The following is a 23,047-nucleotide window of genomic DNA, read 5'->3' on the forward strand; positions in this document are numbered from 1 at the left end:
AAGAGATGCCACAATCCCTTACAAAACACTGTCGACAAATTGTATTGCAGAGTTTCAGTACCCGGAGTGCACAGGAGACTGCGCACAGACTCGACATATATCACTTTCAAGATATAGCTCTGAGCAGTCGCGGCTGGCAAAACGGGAGGGTGGGTTCGCGCGGAGGGTGTAATCTTTATATATAATAAAAAAAAGTACTTTCCTCCAGTTCCACAGCCAGTTCATCCCGCGCCGCCGCCTCAGCTCCTACTGCCTGGCGCGTTTTACTTTTAGGCAGCCTCCCTCCTCCTGCTCCCCTAAGCCAATCACAACGCGGCAATGGCAGCGTTGTGATTGGTGAGGCGCAGCGGAGAGCGCCCCAGCCGGGCCATTTTCTCTATGTAGGCTGCATGCAGCAGCCTACATAGAGAAAAAGGGAGAGTGTGCATGACTGAGTTGGTCAGCCCTGGGGCCGACCAAACAGTCAGTACCCACAACGGTGGGCAATGCCACTCTCTCCCCCCCCCCCACCTTGCCCTCGAGCAGGACTGCCCACCCGCCTGCACCCAACCAGGCACTTCTGCTTTCTCGCAGTGCGAGAAGCAGAAACATAAAATGGTAGTTTTACCATTTCATGTTTCTGCCTTCTCGCACTGCGAGGGATGCCATCTGGGCCAGGGGTCTTTTGTTTGGGAGGGCCTTAATTGTTGCGCGGACATCCTCTTCCATAATAAGTTGACTGAGAAACTCTCTCTGCCCATCTGATAACCAAGCGATGGCGATATCTGCAGGGTAGGTGTCTAAGTCGTCATTGTCAGCTGCCCCCTGCATAGTGTATAGCTCTGCATATGTAGTTCGGAATTGTGCTAAGATCTCCGGGGTAGTGTAGTGGTCGTGGCCAGTTGCATCAGTGATCTTAGGAATAGTGTCGGGTCATACGATCTTTAATCTTCAAAGCTAGTTGTCGCGCCGGTCGCCCACCCTTCCCATAAGCACGGCGTCTAGAAATATACTTAACTTTCCTCTCCGCTAGCTCGGTGTACTCCAATGTGGCCTCTTCAATCGACGCGAGTGTCTGAGCGCAGGACGAGATCTGTCGTGCTCGAGCCCGTGTAGCGTGGTGTCAAGTTTAGCAAGCTGTCCGCGCAAGTCTTTCAATATGCCAGCAGATGTGCTAATGCAAGTGCCCCGAATGGTGGCTTTGAACGCCTCCCATAGGGTCAGTGCATTGTCCACTGAGCCCTTGTTGTGGGTAAAGTATTGCGTGATGGCTCGCGACTCATTATGACATAGAGGAGGTCAAGCAAGGCCTCAGAGTGAAGGCGCCAGGTGAACGAACGGCACACTGTCAGGGAAGTGTAGGGCAATGCTGACTGGGTTATGATCAGACAGTGTGCGAGGTAACCCCTCTATCTTCCCCCCACCGTCTCGCTCAGCAGCCAGTAATCCAGCTGGGACCAGCTACCATGCGCCGTGGAAATGTGTGTACCCTCCCGCTTGTCAACATTTCTCTGAAGCCATACGTCTATCAGTCCCACTCAAATATTGCCTCATTAACGACCTGGGCCGCCTTAGGGGACTGACCACCTCTGCCACTCAACTTGTCATTGGTGGGGTCTAAATGCACATTGAGGTCACCCCCCCCCCCCCCCCCTATAGTATCACAGCCTCAGGCCAATCGCATAAAATAGAGATGATGCGCGCAAAAAACTGGGTCATCTGTATTTGGGCAATATGTGTTTACTATGGTAATTAAACTGCCCGCTAACTTCCTGTGCACAATGGCGTATCGCCCGGCATCGTCGATATAAGTTTTGATCAAAGGGAAGATGTTTCTTGACAAGTGTAAGCACTCCACGTGAATAGGAGGAGGCGAGACAATAACCAGACCATTGTGCCCCAACTTGCACATCCGATTGCAGGGTCAGGTGTGCAATAGGGCGATCGTAACCCCATGGGGATCCAAATACGCTAAGACCTGACAGATCTTTTGGGTGAATTGAGTCCCCGAATGTTCCATGTGAGACACGTAATTAAAGAGTGATCAGGAGATAGAGGAAGAACAAATTATGTGATGAGCATGATAAAGCTACGGTGCTTAAAAGTACATATGCAGTTATCACAATGGTAACAGTTAAAACAACCACGTAAACAAACCCTTTAGAGTCCCCCCCCCACCGCCCATCCCCCCACCCACTTTAGCGACCCCAACATGCCAAAGCCATCCCGAACCTCCCAAAACAGTCCCCGAGTGTAGCACCAAGGGAGTAAACAGTGATGGGGTTCACCCATGAGGGAGCGCTGGAGCACAATGCCCCTCCCGGTGTGGTGGGAGGTGACCGAGCAAAAATGCTAATATTACCTAGCCAGTAACACTTAGTATCACAGAATAATACATGGACTTCCCACATAATAACAGTATAAGTCACAGACCATGGGGAGTTAACAATAATGCAGTTCAGGTCTTTATGTAATTTTCCACGATCCATTTGATAAGTCTCACTGCAGCAAGTAAGCGGGACTGCCCCAAGGACAAATCAAAACATGGGGGGGTGGACAATATCCACAACTCGCGTGCCTTGATATAATCATTGTTCATCTGCTGTCTCACCAGTGGTCCCAGCGTCTCTGCCCGCCGCAGCGGCGGAGGCCCGGCTGCGTCGATAAAGGGTCTTCGCAAAGCCAATTGCTGCTTTTGGAGTGGTGAAGATCCTGAGCTTCCCATTGTCGTCGATGCACAGCCGCGCAGGGTAGAGCATGGCATAAGATATCTGTGCCGCAATGAGAATTTTTTTAACACGCTGGTATTCCCTTCGGGCCTCCTGCAACAGCGCCTGTGAAATCTGAGTAGAAGGCAAGGGTGTTGCCCTCATGAGTTATCGTACCTTTTTCACGGGCCATACTGAGGACGGCGTCACGGTTCCGGTAATTTAATAAACAGGCAATGATGGGGCCCGGTGGCGCGCCTGGAGGGGGGCGAACAGCCAAGGAGCGATGGACCCGCTCCACAATCAACACCTGAGAGGTGTTCTGCACCCAAAATTTTGCAGAGAAGGTTCTCCACAGAAGTCTCAACGCGGCCGATATTCGTGGATTCTGGCAGGCCAGTGATGCGCACGTTGTTACGTCTCGATCTGGCCTTCAAATCCTCGTTGCGAGCTTGTATAACAGCCAGAACCTTCTCCATGGATGTCGCTCTTGTGGTCACCTGTTGCAAGCCGTCCTCTGCATCAGAGATGCGTGTCTCCGCCTCCCCCAGGCGCAACGCATGTTTATCCAGTTCCTGCGACATGTGATCCATGCATAAGTTAAGATTATCGATCTTCCCGTCGATGGACTGTAGGGTGGCTTGGACCGCGAGGAGAGTTTTGTCAATGTTAGACAGTTGATCGCCAGTCGCATCAACTCCGGAATCCGATGCGGCTTGCTGGAATGTTTTGGCCAACCAGCGGTGCTCGAAAGTGAGGCGCAACTGGCTGTGCTAAGATTTCCCCATGCCGCCGCCAAGCCACGATGTAATAAGGAGAGAGAGGCATCACAGCCAGGAGGACTCCTGTGGTGCCTTAGTCAGACTCCCCCGCGATGAGGCCAGAGAACAGAAGGTGGGCACAGCGCAGAAATCAGTGAGCCGTGCTCAATGGTAGCACCGTGATCCAGGATGACAGTGGGTTAGGCACCAGATGGGGAGGCTGGGGGGGCGCAAGGCAGCAGAGGTGCAGCAAATAGACAGGCAAACAGGGGGCCCCTCAGACTGTCAGCGGGCCCGTGCAGCATCCAGCAGCCCGCCGTGTGCCCCCCCCAGCAGCCAGCCACCACCACCTGTAGCGTGGATTATACTGAAGTGGTGTGACCTCCTCCGGTCCAGCACCCAGCCCTGAAAGGGGACCAGGCCCGGGAACGTGAAGGGCGAGGAGCGGCCTGCAGGGTACCAGCGCAACAGGGTCAATGGTGGTGAGAGTAGAGAACAGTGCACAGCCCAACCAGCACAAGGTCGCACCACGACCCCCAGTAGCCTGTGATAAGTTATGACTGCGATATCAGCAGAGGCCGTTGCGGGGCGCTCACAAGCGGGGAGCAGAAGAGGGAAGGGTCACCCGCTGCCGGCAAAAACAGGCGCCCCGAGACTCCAGCAGTTCTTTCCTTCAGGTAGGGCCCCGCCTCATGCCGCAACACAGGAGAGATGGATGGGGGATCCCAAGGCCGCTGTCAGGGTTGGCCAGAGCCAACCAGCCGCCAGGCGAAGCCCACCGCGCCGATCAGCCTTTTAAATATTGCAGGCGGTGTTAATCTGGAGCGCACACAGCGCTCAGGAGCTGCCTCGGCAGGAGACCAATTCACAGGCCACGGAGCCAGCCACAAGGAAGGCCCAACCAGGGCAAAGGAGAGAGGCCCAGCGAAGCAGCGGGCTAGGCCTCAATTAGAGTGGGCGCACACCGCCACAATCACCCGGTGCCCAGGCTCAAAACACTGCAGGAGTCCGTGGTCGCTCCGTCGCAGCCAGACCAGCAGCACAGAGCAGCGGGAGAACAACTATGCAGATCCCAGCCCGTAATCGGGAGGCCGGAGTCAGAAGCCGGCGTAAGCCCCAGCCGGACGAATAACCGCCCTAGGGCACCCGCCACCCCCGGTCCAGCCTGCACAGCCCAACAGACCTCCGCCAAGACGCGAGCTCGCCCTCTGCCACCCCTAGGCTATGGCTGGCGCAACTTGGAGCTTACCGCACCTCTGCGGCTAGAGCCTGTCCCGGGCCGCCATTTTAGTGTCGCAGGCCCGATGAATCGCAGGCCCCTCTCACGGCTCCCTGATTGCAGAGAAGGCAGCTCCACTTGATCCAAGCTGCCCACAGCACTCCGCAGCTCATCCGCAGCAGGTAGGGCATTGATTGATGGCAGGAAAGCGAGGATATTGTGCGAATGGAGAGCTCGGCCGGCCAAGCTGCTCTACAGAGCGGCCATGTTGCTTTGCGCCCTCTAGCACCCCCAGACTAACTCCTTTACCCTCCTTTTTTTTTTTTATCAGCCAAGGCATTTACCCCAGCCCTAGCAGAGATTAGTCTATTGGAGACCCTATTCACTATACCACCTTCATAGAATGCTCTTGTAGTTGTAACTCTTATACATAGTAGTCAGGAGCATGTACAGACCCCACTACCTTCCATGACTGATATCGAGGGAATTAGGACTACAATGATATCATGGAATGTGGCAGGTATTGCTTCTAAAATAGGAAACCCCCAATGGACAAACAAGTGGCAAACCATGGAGATAATATTCTTTCAGGAGACTTGGGCCAAAGACCCAGTCGTTTTTCCTGGATTTCGTACCTTCCACTCTCTGGCAATTCCATCATACTTTGGAAGGGCGAAGGGGGGGTCTACTAACTTTAATTTGAAACACTATACCCCTTCAAGTCAGGCAGGTTGGTCCTCTACATGCCATTTCCAGATCTTTCAGCTCGGTCACTGGAATCAGGACATTTGGACAATTGTCAATTTTTACAACAATGAAACTAGGAGACATATGAAGGTTGTGGCAGATGCCCTAGCAAAGGAGATTGAGAAATTGAATATGGCAAAAAAACGGGGGTAGCGCAAACCTCATTTGGGCGGGGTACTTCAATATTCTTCTTTGTAAGTTTAATGGGACTGGGGTATGCGGAGTAGAAGACTTCCATGGCAACCCACTCTCATACTTTATCCATAATGAGTATGGTGAAACCCTAAATAGCTCATTACATAAGTGGAACCTGGGTATAATAAACAAAGTGAAAGAGGGAGGGCAAGTGACAACATTTAGACGGGGCATTCAAGAGTCTACTATTGACTTTATTTTAGCTCCGGCACACTCCTATGGGAAAGTGGTGCATATGAGTACTCGATTTACTTGCCATAGTGACCATGCCATTTTGTGAATTCACTTAAGTATCCTGTCTAAAGTTAAAGACCATAATACGGTAGTTGAAGGTGTGAATTTGACCAGGAAAAATGGTTATCAATTGAAATGGTCACAGGCTTTTAAGTTAAATTTAGTTCCGAAATGTTAATCCAAGTCACTGAGGAAATGTTATCATGTCTGGGAGAGAATTCACCCCCTTTATTCCTGGTTACCCAGTCCTGCGCCCTTTTGGCAAAAATAAAAGTAGCACTTACCCGGTTTAAATCGTCAAATGCTACTGCTAATATTGGGTGGTGTGACACAGCCTGCTCTAAAGCAAAAAAAGCCCTTGTAAATGCCTTGAAAACCAATCCTAGAGATCCCACCAAGATTAGTGTATTACGTAATAATTACAACCTAGCTAGGAGAGACAGAGAGAAGGATCTCAGGGCGCAGGCTTGGGAAGATCTTGAGCAAGCTGCTATTTCGGACAGCAGCAGAGACTTTTGGTAAATAGTAAATGCCTCGCATTTTAAAGATCCCAGCGACCCTTCGTTAGACGTACATGTAGATGAAGAGGCATGGGTGAGATATTTTGAAAATATATTTGGTGTATCAACTTCCTCAAACCCAGCGCTACCTAGCTCAGTACTTCTACCTCGGGGGGGGGCTAATTTTCTCTGTATTAGAGTTCAGAAAGGCACTAGAAGCTTGCACTCCCAGCAAGGCGCTGGGGTCCGATGGGATCCCAATTGACCTCTTCCAGGATAATTATGACGTGGGTCCCTCTTCTAACAAATATTTTTAATAGCATTCAGATAGTAGGTCCCCCTTTATCCTGGAATCAGAGTGTAATTGTGCCTATCTATAAAAAAGGGAGAGGGGGTCTCCAAAGAACTATCGCCCTATATCTCTCCTCGATGCTATCGCCAAACTTATGGGACGGGTACTCTTGGCCAGATTGGAGGCGTGGGCCGAAACCCATAATATTTTTATGAAGGCACAATATGGATTCCGTAGGGGAATGGGGACGGTGGATCAATGCCTAAACCTCTCCTTATCCATAGGGAAATATACTAAGGCAAAAGGCGGGAAGATCGATATGGCCTTTATGGATCTGACCGCAGCCTTTGACTGTGTTTCCCAACCAAGGCTGTGGTCTATGATGGAGGGGATGGGCATTGATCCGCCGATAATTCGTTTTATTTTTCAGTTGTACACCAATGCCACCGCTTGTGTTTGGTATGGCAGGAAGGAGGAGTGTACACCTCTCTTGAAAAGTGAGTAAGACAGTGGTGTGTTCTCGCTCAGTTTCTTTTTTCCATTTACACAAACGGGGTAGAGTCCTCCCTGTCTGCTTTCCCCGTGGACGTGCCTAAATTCGATCATGTCCCTCTTCCGATCTTGGCGTACGCTAACGATGCAGTATTGATGGCCAGATCGGGGTTAGCCTTACAATCGCTATTTTCGGCCTACTCCACCTTTATGGCCCCCCTTGACCTAAAAGTAAATTAATCTAAATCTTTTATAATTGTGTCAGGAGCTGCCAGAGGAGAGAAATACCCCCATTTCCAGCTGGCAGGAAAGAAAATTGAGATGGTTGATTCCTTCTCATATCTGGGAGTTCTTTTCGATAAGGATCACTCATAGTACTAATTAGTGGTGGCAAGAGCCCAGAGTATGTAAAGGAGCCTCAATGCTGTCAAAAGATTCACAAAGAAGCTGGGAGGTTGCCCCCCTGGACATAATTAAAAATATCTACTTCGTAAAAACAAAGTCCGCTGCAACTTATGGGGCAGGAGTTTGGGGGATGGCTAATGTCGAACAGTTACAGCAAGTGGAAGACAGCTTTTTTAAAAACAGAGTGTCCTTACCACAATCGGCCCCAAATTACATTTTACATCTCGAATTGGGTCTTCCTTATCTCAGTGATTGCATAAGATTGGCACCAGTCATGCTGTGGCTTTCAATATGGCGGAGGTCTACGGTGGACCTGACACAAACTATTATCAGGGATTGCTGTAAGTCGGATTATTACAAGACGGTTGGGTGGTTAAATTATGTAGAGGTCCAACTGAATGCCCTAGGGCTGGGAGAATTATTTAAAGACCCTGATTCCTGTAAAAGGGTCACAAAGAGAAGAATAACAGACTTATTCATTCAGAGAGCAAATTATGTTCGAAGGGAAAAGAAATGTACTCATCATTCCTCCATTGCCTATGATCTGGTTCCACCAAGACCATGGGAGGGTTTTTATTATCTCTCTTGCATTAATAATGCGCAGCATAGATTTATCCTATTGCATTTTTGACTGAATATGATTCCGTTACTCTTGGGGTATGCGGGAAAGAGATACAAATTGGCAGATTTGTCACCTTGTCCCTGCAAGAACTATGCCGTGCAGTCAGACCCACACATATTACTATTTTGTGTAAAAACTATTCAGGTGAAAGAAAAACATTCATCCTCCCAATCCTGAGGTATCACAAATTCAAACAGTATCAGGTGGCTATGTATTTTTTAAAGGCCCTATCGGATCCATTTGTATGCTTTTCGGTAGCTTCATTTCTGTGGGCCTGTTTTAGAAAGAGGAAAATGGTGGGACGATCCCTTAATACTAATGATTAATATTAATTTTTTACTGATTTTAAATGTTTTATGTGAATTGATTACCTTGATCATGGCAAAACTGTTTTATTCATTTTTAACACTGTACACATGCTTATATATTTGTGGTGTACATTTTAGGATGTTTTGTGCTTTTATGGTCTGTTTTTATAAAAGATCGAATAAAGCTGTGTGACTTGACATTATGAACTAAACGTTGTAAAATAAAAATTTGCAGCTTATACTTTGCTTTTGGATTTCAGATCGCCAACCGTGATCTATTGAGTTCCATTGGTAGGGAGTTTTCTGGCAATGTGGAAAACAGCCTGAAGGCTATTGGTAGGTATATACCATTTGATAAGTTCTGTTTTACACACGGTTTAAGTGCTATCCTATATAACTTTAAAAGCATTGCTTTAAAAAATAGTGGAAGTCTCTTTACAGTATAAGATGTTTCATAGAACTATATGCTAACTCTAGCTCTCTACTCTCTAACTCTCATAGGTTTACCGTAAAAATTTTAAATGAGTATTATAGCCCTTGAAGCAGAACATTTTGTTTTCTTCAACAAAAAGACAGGTTTTAACCCTAAAGCAGGTGATAACAACCATCCACTTCTGCTTTATGCAGATGACATAGTGCTGATCTCAGACTGCTAATGCACTTGAGTGCTTAGTAGCCAAATTAGGTGCACTTCATGGCCGACTTGGGTCTTAAATTGAACATGGCCAATTCAAAAGTAGTGATCATGGGCCAACAAAACACCAAAGTAAAATTAATTAGGATTTATGCCTATAATCTCGGAAGGATGGCACCTTCTACATACTATAGAGTAAGATTTGAGACCAAAATAAACTTGTACAAGGAGTTGTATGTGGCTAGTTTCCAGCTGGCCACGCTTAACAGCAGCCTTTTATATTTTCCAAAAATCATGGAGATACTCATAAACCGCCCATGACGAAAAAGTAAAACGCATAAACCATTCCTTTAGCAATGCATGATGCTACAATAGTCAGTCATATTAAGGTACATTCTCACATGGTCTTGGAGAACAAGTTTCTAAAATAAAGTTTGGGGCTGCCTAGCTGTAGATCTAATTGTTTCGCATCTAGAAGTGGAGCAGTCTTACAAAGTAGGCAAGATTAACTGGAACCCACTAGTGTCAATTTCAGATGGTTTAATCCCCACGTCACCTCACTAGAAATGTTTTGCATGGCTTATTACATTTGAATTGTGTTTGATATTGTGTGGTATAATCCTATTGAAAGAACTGTCAGGCAGATTGGTTGCCTGCACATCATTGAGTCTCTACTTAAACTGGCCTTCAGAGACCAAAATCACATACTTGAAACGTTTGATAATTATATGGAAGTAAAAAGTAAATCAGCTGAGTTATTGAAGCCTTCAGTTAGGGCTTATTAGCTATTATTTCTGCATTGGGTCTAGACTCTGGAGCCATATCTATGTTGGACATTTAACCCCTATGAGCAGAATATTCTGATCCGATTTAGGTTTGGCCAGAGGGACTAAGCTGTCGTAGAATTAGGGCTCCTGAGATGCATGGTCCTTGCTGCCAGTGTGACTTATAGGCATTTTCCTTTTTCGTCTATTTCTCCTTTCGGAACACACATGAAAAGTTAATTGCTCAGGGTAACAGTGTCTTGGTATTAGAAACTGTAGAATGACACTTTTCTCTTCACTGACCCGAAAATGATCCTGCATTGGTTTTGAAGTATAGAGATTTTCAAGAGCAACTTTGATGTATATTGAATGCTAAGGGTAGGTTTGTATCCCATTCATTTAGGAGAACTTTGAGCTATTCAAAATCTGATGTAGGGATGCTAAGTACTGAAGGGTTGTGATGATGTGACATTGTTTTGTATGATTATTGTACTTTGTAACTGGAATTTATCTTCTTTTGCATCAATCTTGGGAATGTTAGGCATATTTGGTTATCAATGGAAACTGTTTGAGGCATGTGTGCTGTAGATACACATGCTTTGCATACTCCTGCCATCTAGTGTTGGGTTCGGATATTTGCAAGTTGTTTTTCTTCGAAGAAGTCTTCAGTCACAAGGTAAGGTGACTCCTCCTTGGAATGGAGTCCGTTCCATTGGCCAGTTTTCTGCCAATGGACCGACCTACATCAGGTTTGTAACTTGTGCCCCTCTCCAGAACACAAAGAGGAAGACTGCAACGCTTGTAAGTCGTTTCAGTCCAGTAAGCCTCTACGCGATCATCTGGCTCGACGACAAGAGATGCATCGCCAAAGCAACCAACACACTTGGGATATTTTAGTTGGAGAATCCGACCAAGAAGAGATCGAAGCGGTGCCGCAGAAGAAGAAGCCCTCTCCATTCCAGAGTCCTAGCTCGAGATCGCTCTGGAGTCCGTAGATGTACCTTCGGGACAGAGAACCATGAGTACCGAAGACCTCTTGCCCCCTAAATCCTTTTCTAAAACTATTAAGGCTACTGCACCACCTCTGCCTTTTGGCCAAGGTCTGCACCGAGACAATGTTTCTGACATCCCGCCTCTCGGCTCGGCACCAAAACAAACTGTCAAGCCATTCAGATCGGGAACGAGTCGGCCGAAATTACCTTTTGGATCCGAAATCCTCAGGCTCCAAGGACAAATCTGATTTGGAGCTGAAACCCTCTGCTTCGAAACACAAACATGCTTCAGAGCTGAAACATTCTAAAGACAAGTCAATTTCGACGCCGAAATCCAAGGACAATGTTCTCGAGCCTCCAGAACCAATTTTAGACAATTTATATTATTCCTGATATTGGAACATTTTGGCAAAAAATCCTGCAAAACACAAGCTTCCTTTAGAGGACACTTCTGATGAGATTCCCTTAATGAAAAAGGGCATGGCTACTAGCCCTATTTATCCTGCCCCACAACCCTCTCCACCTCCACCATGTTGTCCACAATGAATAATTGAAGATCCATTACACATAACACCTCAGGAATCTCTACACGCAGATCCAGATGTGGATCAGAGTGATGATACTAATTTGCCTGCAGACCCATGGAATGATTACACCATTGACCCCCCAGTAGACAATGAGCCAGAACTTTATCCTGCAAAACCATCACCACCAGATGATAATTTGGCTTATCAACAGCTCATTGCCAGAGCAGCAGAGTATCAAGTGTTACCAGTACATAGAGAAATATTAGAAATGGACTTTCTATTTGAAACACTTGAGTCCACACCTAGGTCAAGTCAGACAATCCCTATGCTTAAAGGCATGATGAGACCTGCAGATGATATATTTAAAGACCCTGTCAGAACAGGTAGTTTAACTCCACATGTAGTTAAAAAATATAAACCCTCACCATCCGATCCTGTGTTTATTAAGGGGCAATTACCTCTTGACTCCCTAGTAGTGTCCAGTGCTCGCAAATGAGCTAACTCGCAAACCGCTTGGGATGTACCTCCCCAGATAAAGAATCCAAACTTCTAGATGCTTTGAGAAAACGAGTAGCTGTTCAAGCTGCTAACCGCTGGCGCGTCGCAAACACACAGGGCCTACTAGCTAGGTACGACACGGCACACTGGGATGAGAGGGGCTAAGCTGTCCTAGAATTAGGGCTCCTGAGATGCATGGTCCTTGCACAAAACTAAGGCACATCAGTTAGTTGAAGAGTGTAAACTCATCTCTAACTCCTCAATAAGATGTGCTTTAGAAGCAGCTGACAACGCAGCTAGGGAGATCTGAAAGAGAGACAATTAGTTATGCATTCTTCACCTTAGAATCACCCCCAGGCCTCAGACTCGATCCGTAGAATTTTTTCTCAGCAGTACCCCTGTGTGTCGGTAGATAGCGTCTGTCGACTCCACGTTCGTCGATTGTATCATGGTCGCCTTTGTGACATTGCTGCATCTACTTAGACGCCGCCCCTGTGCGCTGACGTTAGTTCTTTCTTTTTCCACGTCAGCCAGCGCGGATCCGGAGAGAGCGGTACCCTTAGTCAATTTTTGACTAACTCTTTTACGACTTTTGTCGCGTTTTAGCCTTCCGACTCCTGGTGCATGTAGGGATGTCCCGTCCTCGGACCTGCTTCAAGCCTTGTGACTCCTGTCACAAATTGATGTCCGTCATGGATCCGCACCTAGAGAGCCTCTGGTGCCTGGAGCGCGACCATGACCCGAAGTCATGCTTCGACTGTTGGGCCATGGCCTGAAGTCTTTGCGGGAGTGGTCCTGAAATCTTCTGGAGGCCCGGCAGTTCGCTCCGTGCCGCTCGAGGTCTTGGTTGAGAGGGAGGTCACGGACCGGTGGCGGAGCCACCACTCATCAAAGTCTTCGGGTAAGTTGAAGCACAAGAAAAAGTCAAAGAAGCATCGTTGATCTTCGCCTGCTCCTATTCCATCGGAGACGCGGAAGGTAGTCAACCTGCGGCTCCGCCTGCGCAGCCTGCTGGGTCGGCTCTGAGTTCTCCCCCCTTCATGGGAGCTGGGGCAACGATTCCCACGTCGGTAGCCCTGAGACGCTACGCCTGGCTGAGGTCCACTGGCTTTTCAGGGGATGTCCAATCGACCCTTTTGGACATGCCCTTTGATGGCCGTCGCCTGTTTCACGACAAGGCAGACAACGCGCTTGAGCTAATAACCAGATTGTTGGGCCTAGCTACCACCTCGCGCCCCATGCAGTCCACTTTTCGCCCCTTTCTTGGCTACGGAAGGGGTGCCCCACCACGTTCCACCCAGGGCCACAGCTGGCGCAAGCAACCCAGCCTCTGTATGGGACCCAGCACCGTGGGTCTGGGGGCCAGCGGGGGGGCCAGTCTGCCTGTGCCCCCTCTGCAGCAGCCTCCAAACCTTCCTAGTCCGAACTTCCAGGGCCACTAGTTGACAGTGGGCGGCAGGATCCGCCATCACCTCCCCCACTGGCACAACATCACGTCGGAGAGGTGGGTTTTGCAGATAGTCCAAAGGGGCTACTCCCTCCCCTTCGAAACTACCCCTCCCTCCATGCCACCAAAACTCCATTGCATGTCGGAGGATCACTTGGCCCTTCTCTGTCAGGAAGTTGCAGCTATCTTGGCCAAGGGAGCTATCGAGCGCGTCCCTGTCCCAGAAGTAGGTCATGGTTGCTTCTCCCACTACTTTCTGGTGACCAAGAAGGACAAAGGCCTGCATCCTACTTTATAACTCAGGGATGTCAACCGCTTCCTCCGGAAGGAGAAGTTCAAGATGTTGACGTTGGCTCAGGTTCTGTCTGCCATCGACCCTAGAGACTGGATGGTAGCGTTGGACTTGCAGGACGCTTATTTTCACATCCCCGTCCTGCCGGCCATCTGCGTTACCTGTCGTTCGTGGTAGGTCACGAGCACTTTCAGTTTACTGTGCTCCCATTTGGCCTTACCAGCACCCCGCGGGTGTTCACGAAAGTGATGGCGGTGGTCGCAGCTCATGTGCGCAGATCAGGAGTTCCAGTCTTCCCCTGTCTCGACGGCTGGCTGTTGAAGGGAGGCTCGCCCCAATCTGTTGTCTCCCACCTCCAGACTACGGCGGACCTCTTGCATTTGCTGGGGTTCACAGTCAACGTGCTGAAATGACACCTGACCCCCTCCCAGAAGCTCCATTTTACTGGAGCTGTTCTGGACACAGCGTAGTTTTGGACATATCCTCCCGAACAGTGAATCCGGGCTATGATGCCGATGTTCCAGCCTCTATCCCGGATTTCGGTATGGATGACCCTGAGGCTACTTTATGGCAGCGGGCACAATTCAGGCCATTACGTGCCTTTACCGGAGACTGACGACAGAACACCTAGCCCCTTTGAACGCCCTACAGGACAAATGGGAAATAGACATTGGGAAACCTATCCCTGCACTGACGTGGCCCACGCTACAGAGACGGGCCTGGAAGAGCACGCGTAATGCCCGGTTTCAATTAGTGCAGTACTTCACTTTGCATAGGGCATATTTGACGCCAGCTAAATTATTTCAGTACTTCGGGGGCCCTACACCACGATGCCCTCGGTGCGGGAAGGAAGGGGCAGACTTCAAACACATGTTCTGGTCCTGTGGGTCACTAAGTTGCTACTGGGACGAGGTTATTGCTTGCTTAAACCAGGTGACAGGGCGGGACCTGGAGGTGGAAATGGGAGTTTGTTTGCTATTTTGGTTTCCCCACTCCCCGCGCACAAAAATTACGAGCAAGTTTTGCGATTTGGGGCTAGTTTTGGCCAAAAGAAAAACCCCCTGCACTGGAAATCGAGAGTTGGTCCCAGCTTTGCGAGATGGAGAGCGACTTTCACCAAATGGGCAGGTAGTGAGGGCACGTTCAGGCTACAGTTAGCGCTGCGGGGGAATAATGAAAAGGCGCTGGACATGGCACATGCATGGGAGGCACTGGTGGTTGAGTTCCAAGGGTGGGTACCGGAAGAAGTGGAGGACGATGCTATAACGGGGCAGCCAGCGGAAATGCAGTAATAGAGATATACCGGGTAGAACACCAGCGATGGAGGGAATACACGACATTTTAATTACAGAACTGAGCCTGGCTATTGTAGGGGGGAGTAGCCCGCAACCAATGACACGGCAGTTTAAAAGAGAGAATCATCCTTATACCTTGTATTATGGCACACTGACATGGGGGGGGGGCGTTTATGCATATAAGAGCGCTGATGGGTACAGATTCTCTGGATGACAGCGAATAGGATTGTGTACCGCATTGATTTCTGGCAATCGGATATGTTCATCAGCACGAGGGTAATTACTGCACGGTGTTTGTAATTGGAAATATGCAATAAAAATGTTTTTGCAAAAAAAAAAATGGATGACCCTGAGGCTACTGGGCCTCATGGCCCCCTGCATCCAGCTGGTGGATCATGCCAGATGGCATATGCGGGCTCTGCAGTGGGACCTGAAGTTCTAGTGGGCACAGCATCAAGGAAATCTGTCCAATGTCGTCCAGATCTCAGCAGGGACTACACATCAGTTGCAGTAGTGGCTTACGAACCAGGATTGGGTCCTGGGCAGATCCCTCACCCTTCCCCAACCAGAGTTTACAGTGGTGACAGATGTGTCAGGTCTGGGATGGGCCGGCCACATGGGAGAGGCGGAGATCAGAGGCCTCTGGTCTCCGGCAGAGTCTGGGCTCTACATCAACCTCCTGGATCTCCGGGTGATTTGTTTGGCACTGAACGTATTCCTTCCCTCTGTCAAGGGAAGAGTAGTGCAAGTGTTCACAGACAAGACTTCCGCCATGTGGTACTGCCACAAACACGGCTGAGTTGGGTTGTGGACCCTCTGTCAGGAGGCCCTTCGCTTCTGGAATGGCTGGAACATCAGGGCATTTCCCTGGTGGTTCAACACCTGGCAGGTTCTCTAAACACCAGGGCTGATGAACTCAGCTGCCGTTGCCTGATGGATCACGAATGGCATCTTCACCCAGAGGTGGTGCAAGGTCTCTTTCAGTGGTGGGGAGAGCCTTGGTTACATCTATTTGCCACAGAAGAGAACGCGCAATGTTTCCAAGGTGGCACTCGCTAGGCGGCGCTTTTCATCGCGAGTGGAGTTGCGGTCTGCTATATACCTTTCCACCTATACCACTTCTGCCCAGAGTGCTGAAGAAGTGCGACTGGGCTCAAGTCATTCTTGTGGCTCCAGACTGGGCACGAAGAATCTGGTATCCCGAGCTCTTGAACTTGGCCATCGATCCTCCGATTAGACTGCCCCTTCGGGAGGAGCTTCCGTCCCAGCAGCAGGGGACGGTCCTCCACCTGAACCTGTCCAGCCTCCACTCCCTTGCGTGGAGATTGAGCGGCGACAGTTGACCGCTTTTGACCTTCCTCCCGAAGTCTGTCATGTTGTTCTGGCAGCCAGGCATCCTTCCACCAAAATGGTATACGCCGGTAGATTAAACAAATTTGTGGCATGGTGCGCAGCACAAGCTGTGGATCCCCTTTCTGCCCCTCTTTCAGAGGTTCTCCTCTTGCTGCTTTCTTTCGCCCACCAGGGCTCTGCTCTGGGCACTCTCAAAGGCTATCTTTCTGCCATTTTCGGCCTTCTATCGCCTTCCGGATCAACCTTCTCTTTTCAAGTCCCCTATTGTAAATTGCTTCCTTGAGGGCATTACTCATCTTTTTTCCTCCTATCCCTTTCATAATGCCCCAGTGGGACTTGAACCTTGTTATAACTTATTTGATGTGCGCGCCCTTTGAGCCGCTGCGTAATTGCCCTCTCAGACTCTTGACTCTGACGACTGCCTTTCTGGTCGCGATCACCTCTGCTCGCAGGGTGAGTGAGCTCCAGGCTCTTTCTACTAAGCCTCCTTTCCTTGCTGTTCATCCGGAAAAGGTTGTCCTTAGAACTTGACCTTCTTTTCTTCCCAAAGTGTTACCTCTTTCCACATAGGACAGACCCTCACTTTGCCCACCTTTTCTGCATCCTTCGAGAGAAGAAGAAAGGCTCCACCGTCTGGATCCAAAACGTGTGCTTTCCTTTTACTTGGGTCGCACAAACCAGCCTGGGTGGATAAACAACTTTGTTGGATATGTGGGCACCAAGAAAGGTTGGGCCGTGCAGAAGCGAACCATTTGCCGATGGGTCGTTCTTTGCATAAAAATCTGCTACTCCTTAGCGAAAAAGGAACCTTCCGTAGGGTTGCCTGCCCATTCCACGAAGGCGACGGCGGACACTACTGCTTTGGGACATGGAGTCCCCCCTCGTGATATCTGCCAGGCAGCCACGTGGGCTTCATTGCACACGTTCACTAAGCACTACTGTTTGGACAGCAAAGTCCGGAGAGACGGCTTCTTTGGCTGTTCAGTTCTCCAGGACTTTCTGGTGTGAGCTTAATTTGCTGACCCACCTCCGGGGTTGGTATTGCTGGGTTATCCTAAGGTGAGGAATCCATAACTAATTGTCTCTTTCAGATGAACAAGTTACTTACCTCTGGTAACGATATATCTGTAAGAGACATAGATTAGTTATGGATTCCTCACCGCCCCACCCGTCCTCCCCATTCTGCGAACTGCCTTCTAGGGTAAGGGACTCCTTTTCAGGGCCCTAGTTTTGTGCACCAGTGGTCAGTGCCTTGCATGGTTCCGCGCTTCTGGCGTGGAATGTCATGTAAAGAACTGACCGCGCGCAGGGACAGCGTCTAAGTAGATACTGTGAGGTCACGACGGCGACCACGATTCCATCGACGAACGCGGAGTCGACCGATGCCACCTACCGACTCGACGGGGTACTGCTGAGAGAAAATTCTCCGGATCCAGTCTGACACCTGGGGGTAATTCTAAGGTGAGGAATCCATAACGAATCTGTCTCTTACAGATATATCGTTACCGAAGGTAAGTAACTTGTTCATCAATACCAGCATTTTCCTTAGAAGGCATGCATGGCTTAGGATCTCGGGGTTTAAGCCTGAGGTTCAACAGTCCATTTTGAACAATCCCTTTGACAAAGATCACCTGTTTGGTCCTGTAGTCCACTAATCTTCTGAAAAGATGAAAAAGGATACTGAAGTGGCAAAATCCAGGGGAGCACTCCAGTCCCCATCCAATAGAGGCTCCTTTTGCTGCTCATTTTACAGAGCAGGGTCCAAAATAACATTCTCAGACCCAAATACTTCCTCTTACAAAGGTAACAACCAATCCTTTTCCCCTAGAGGTTTCTATAGAGGAAGATGTAGAGGAAACCATTCCAAAGGCAGGGGTAAAAGGCGCCACACCACGTAACACCCCTTCCCCTAATAAACAGTCACTTGCCCACACTACCACCGACCACTCAACATCTGTCAGGGGACGACTGCAACAGTTTCTCCCCATTCGCCAATCTATAACAACCGACAAATGGGTACTAGACCTTATCCAACATGGTTATTTCCCAGAGCTCACCTCCAATCCACTAAACATTCCACCTCACGTTCACAAACTGTCAGACCATCTGCAGTTACTCAAGCAAGAGGTGCAATTTCTCTTACAAAAGAGAGCCATAGAACCAGTTCCGTTTCTGTACCAACGTTCAGGGTTTTACTCTTTATTTTCTAATTCCCAAAAAGGATGGTTCCTTAAGACCAATTTTGGATCTCAGAGAGTTAAAGCAGTACATGCTGTCAGAACATTGCCACATGGTAACGCTTTAACAGGTTCTTCCTCTCCTACACAAGGCAATTTTTTATCCACACTGGACTTAAGACTCATATTTTCACATTACCATTCATCCAGCCCATCGCAAATATCTCAGATTTGTGATGGGCAAACACTCTCCGTTCAAAGTTCTTCCATTCAGAATAACTACTGCTCCCAGGGTATTTACAAAATGCCTAGCAGCAGTAGTAGCTCATTTCAGAAGACAACAAATTCATATCTTCCCCTACCCAGACGACTGGCTCATCAAAGCCAGCACACGCCAAAAATGTTTACAAAGCACTCCAACCACGCTACACCTACTTCACCAATTGGGTTTCACGGTCAACATTCAAAAGTCTTGCCTACAGTCTTCACAGATACAATCTTATCTAGAAGCCACTCACACGGCTCTAGCCTTCCCCAATGCAGCCAGAATTTCCAAAATCGAAACCCTATTGCTGCAGTTCCAAACCAACCAAACCTTACCAGCCAGGACTTTAATGCGGCTCCTGGGAATTATGATGTTATGCATTGCAATAGTACCTCATACAAGACTACACATGCGTCCATTACAAGAATGCTTAGCACGTCAGTGGAATCGGTCACAGGGTCAATTAACAGATCTAGTGTTGGTGGACTGAAGTCATAGAGTTTTGATATTTAAATTTGCCACCAGACTGTATGACTATTCTAAATGAAGCTGGAAAACCTACTACCAGAGCTTGATATGCAGCAAAATGGAAACGATTAGTTGTTTACTGCAATAACAACAAAATTCTACCTCTATATGCTTCTGTTCAGAATATTGTCTGTTACCTTTTAAACCTTCAGCAATGTGGGCTAGCTTACACATCTTTTAGATTGTACCTTGCAGCAGTAGCTTCGTATTTGCAAAACAGACAACATTTGTCTTTGTTCAAAGTTCCTGTCATTAAAGCATTTTTGGAGGCTTTAAAAAGTTATTTCACCAATAATTCCCCTGGAACCAGTGTGAAATCTTAATGTTGTACTTACAAGACTTATGGGTCCACCCTTTGAACCCCTACACAAGTGTCCTTTACAGTTTCTCTCTTGGAAGATTGCATTCCTCATTGCAATCACTTCATTAAGGAGAGTTGGTGAGCTACAGGCATTAACTTTAAAAGAACCCTTCTTTCAGCTCCATAAAGATTGGGTAATTCTTCACACCAATTCCAAATTCCTTCCCAAAGTGGTTTCTGCTTAACATATTAACCAATCCGTTGAGTTACCTGTGTTCTTTCCTCAACCTGATTCGCTAGTGAATGAGCTCTTCACACACTTGACGTCAAAAGAGCTTTATTATATTATAGATTTATTGTATTAAGATTTTCGTAAAACAAAACAACTGTTTCATTTACACCACATCACAAAGGCAATCCTATCTCTAAATCTGGCATTTCAAGATGGATTAAGTGCATTCAAACTTGCTGCGCAAAAGCTAAAAAATGTATCTATACCCCCTAGAGCGCATTCCACTCGCAAAATAGGGGCATCTATGGCTTTTTTAGCTAACGTTCCTATACCTGACATTTGTAAAGCAACATGGTCTACACCACACAAATTTACCAAACACTATTGTGTGGATGTACTAGCACGCCAACAGGCCAATGTAGGGCAGGCAGTGCTAAAAACACTTTTCCAGACAACTGCAACATCTACTGGTAGCCACCGCTTTGGGAGAATATTGCTATATAGTCTATGCAAAGCATGTGTATCTACAGCACACATGCCTTGAACAGATTGTTACTTACCCAGTAAGCATTGGCATGTAGAGCTGTAGATTCACATGCACCCACACTCCTCCCCAGGCACCTGTAGTTGTTGCAGTTCTCATTATCTATGCATAAATATCTCTTTACTACACTCACTTAATCCATTCTCACCCTCTTGATGGAAAAAAAATCTAACAATGGAGTCGATGCCAATGTGCACTATCACCGAAAGGAGGAGTCACCTCACCTTGTGACTGGAAAGGACTTCTTCGAAGAGAAACAACTTGCAAACATCCAGACCCAACACTAGATGGCAGGAGTATGCAAAGCATGTGAATCTAAAGCTCTACATGCCAAGAACAGATGCTCACTCGGTAGGTAAGATAATCCTTTTGTTTTCACCTTGTTTTTCTTATTCTCATCTTCCATATATTTTGGAAAATTGCTGACTTAAATCTGTGTTATACGATTTGATCTGATTGAAACAACCCAATGATGAACTCTTTGAATTTAGGGCATGGACATTGGGATGTGAGAAAGAAAGAAGGCAATTGTTTAACTGGATAACCCACTGGACACACCCAAATCGGCACCTATAGTCTCATTTTCGAGGACTCTCACTTAACATAACCAAAATAGTACCTATAGTCAGTGGCTTTGATAGCAGGACCACGGACTATTAAACTCATAGGACGTATAGGTTCCTCCTTTAGAGTCTGCTATCTTGGTAATGAGACCATGGACTATGAATCGTAAATGCTGGGGCTCCGTGTCTGTCGGGTAATGCAGACACTGCGACATGGACTTCTTTTTTTTTTTTTTTTTTTTTTTTTTTTTTTTTTTTTACTGTTTGGGGGGCGGGCATTGAGCAAACCCCCTCCCACTATGGCACGTGAGTCAGGATGTGCGCTCCCTGCCCCATTGTGTCCTTCTCAATTCTTTTTTCATGACACGTTATATAATGGTGGCACCAAAAAAAAGATTTCTCTTACATCCAGCCAATTGGAGCATTTCGGTCCAGGGTCTCTGATTTGAGTCTGCGGGCTTGGAAAGGACAACAGGAAACAAAACTACTTCATCCAATAAGATTTGTTTGATTTTTTTATTAGATTTTCTTGTCACCCTCAGGTGTAAGCAAAATGCTTTTAATGCACCTGGACTTCAGTGGACCTATTTTTTTGTCTTAATGAAGTTGGACACACGTGTATTGTTTACAAGGAGTGGTAGGTTAATTTACTAGGTTCCTACTCTCTTTTTGACTTCATTCTTTGCACTGGAATCGGGAGGGACAACAATTGGGGCACCCTCTATCAATACACATTTCAATAAAAACCCCCAGTTGGGTGTCATATTATCTAAGGGATCATGTAGTGTGCTAATGTCACTGTCTGCTATAGAATAACTTGGTAAATAAACTCCTTTCCTCTTTCTGACTGCATAAAACATTACTCTCCCTAGGTGATCAGTCCAACAGGGACCTGTCATTGGTACCCATTAGCGGAAAAACCCACTTTTTGAGTCTGACATTAATCTCTGTAAAATATCCTCGAAGCATTAACCCACAATACAGCACCAACAGTCTGGAAATCCAAGGAAGAATTATGGGAGGTGCTACAATCAGGGAATTCCTCTCCCCGGTTACCCCTACTCACATCATTTCTGGAAGCCCATTAGGAAGGAAGTCCTATCTATGGACCTCTTCTCTGTGCATGGCTTTACCAGTGATGCCAGCCACTTGTGGCGAGTGGTAAGGCCTGATGCTGTGCTCCTAAATACAAGGAAATACTTATCCTTGCCTCCTAGGTAGAGGTAGTCACTAGCTAGCGTCTCTATAAATAAGAACTCATTAGAGTAATTACTTTGCTTCAAAGTTTTTTTTTCCAAATTGACATTCCAGCTTACTGCTGAAAATACTTCCACTGGTTTAGCGAAAGTAGTTGCAGCAAAACTAGATAACTTTCTACCCTAAATTGGATGGACCTTCCAGTTGGATGTATGGCTTTATTTTTATTTAATTTTTAAAAATGATTTTTATTGGCATTTTTTAAAATTTTATATACAAGTAGGCATGTAAGCATCGTAGATAGTCGTGACAATATAATCATATCTTGCATTTCATTGGTTCAAAAAAGAACCCAAAGATATATGTTAAAAGTGTACATTTGGTCATTGCATGTCTTGCAGCAAAACATAGGTTGTCACATTGGGGGACGTATGGCTTTATTACGCAGCCTTTACCCGCGTAGATGCTTTTATCACACATGGTAATTATTGTAAGAAGATAAGTGAAGTGAGTGAGTGTGAGAGAGAGATAGAGAGTTCACTCACAAAAAAAGTTACAGGGACATCATAGTCAAAAAATAACTTTAAAAACCTTGGAAATTCTCTGAAAAAAACAAAGGTTACAAGGACTTTATAGTGAGGAAATAGAATTAAAAAAACCTTAGAAAATCATTGAAAAAAACAAAGGTTACAGGGATGTTATAGTATGGATGTGTAAATGAGTATGTAAGCGGTTGTGGGTGGCTCTGTTGAGAGGCTGTGTGAGCGAGTGGATGTGAGTGGCTGTATCGGCGAATAAGTCGGTGTGTGATTAGCTGTATGCGTGAGTAAGTGGCTGTGTGTGTGAGTGGCTGTATGGGCGAGAGGGTGTATGACTGGTTATGTTGGTGTATGAGTGGATTTGTGAGTGGTTCTGTGGATGATCTCCTCAGTGATGTCACTGACCTTGTCATGAGTGATGTAATATGTGAGGTCAT

General features: G+C 47.2%; 1 protein-coding gene across 3 annotated transcripts in view; it reads left to right on the forward strand.

The window, feature by feature from the left end:
- Positions 1-23,047, forward strand: part of ANXA7 (annexin A7) — a 490,249-nt gene that overhangs the window by 423,703 nt on the left and 43,499 nt on the right. For all 3 annotated transcript variants that reach the window (XM_085603646.1, XM_085603647.1, XM_085603648.1), the window contains one exon: positions 8,723-8,798. In XM_085603646.1, the coding sequence (XP_085459772.1) occupies positions 8,723-8,798 (76 nt within the window). The remainder of the gene's footprint in view (positions 1-8,722; positions 8,799-23,047) is intronic.

This window comes from Triturus cristatus, chromosome 1_2, assembly GCF_964204655.1.
Source record: "Triturus cristatus chromosome 1_2, aTriCri1.1, whole genome shotgun sequence".
NCBI lineage: Eukaryota > Metazoa > Chordata > Amphibia > Caudata > Salamandridae > Triturus > Triturus cristatus.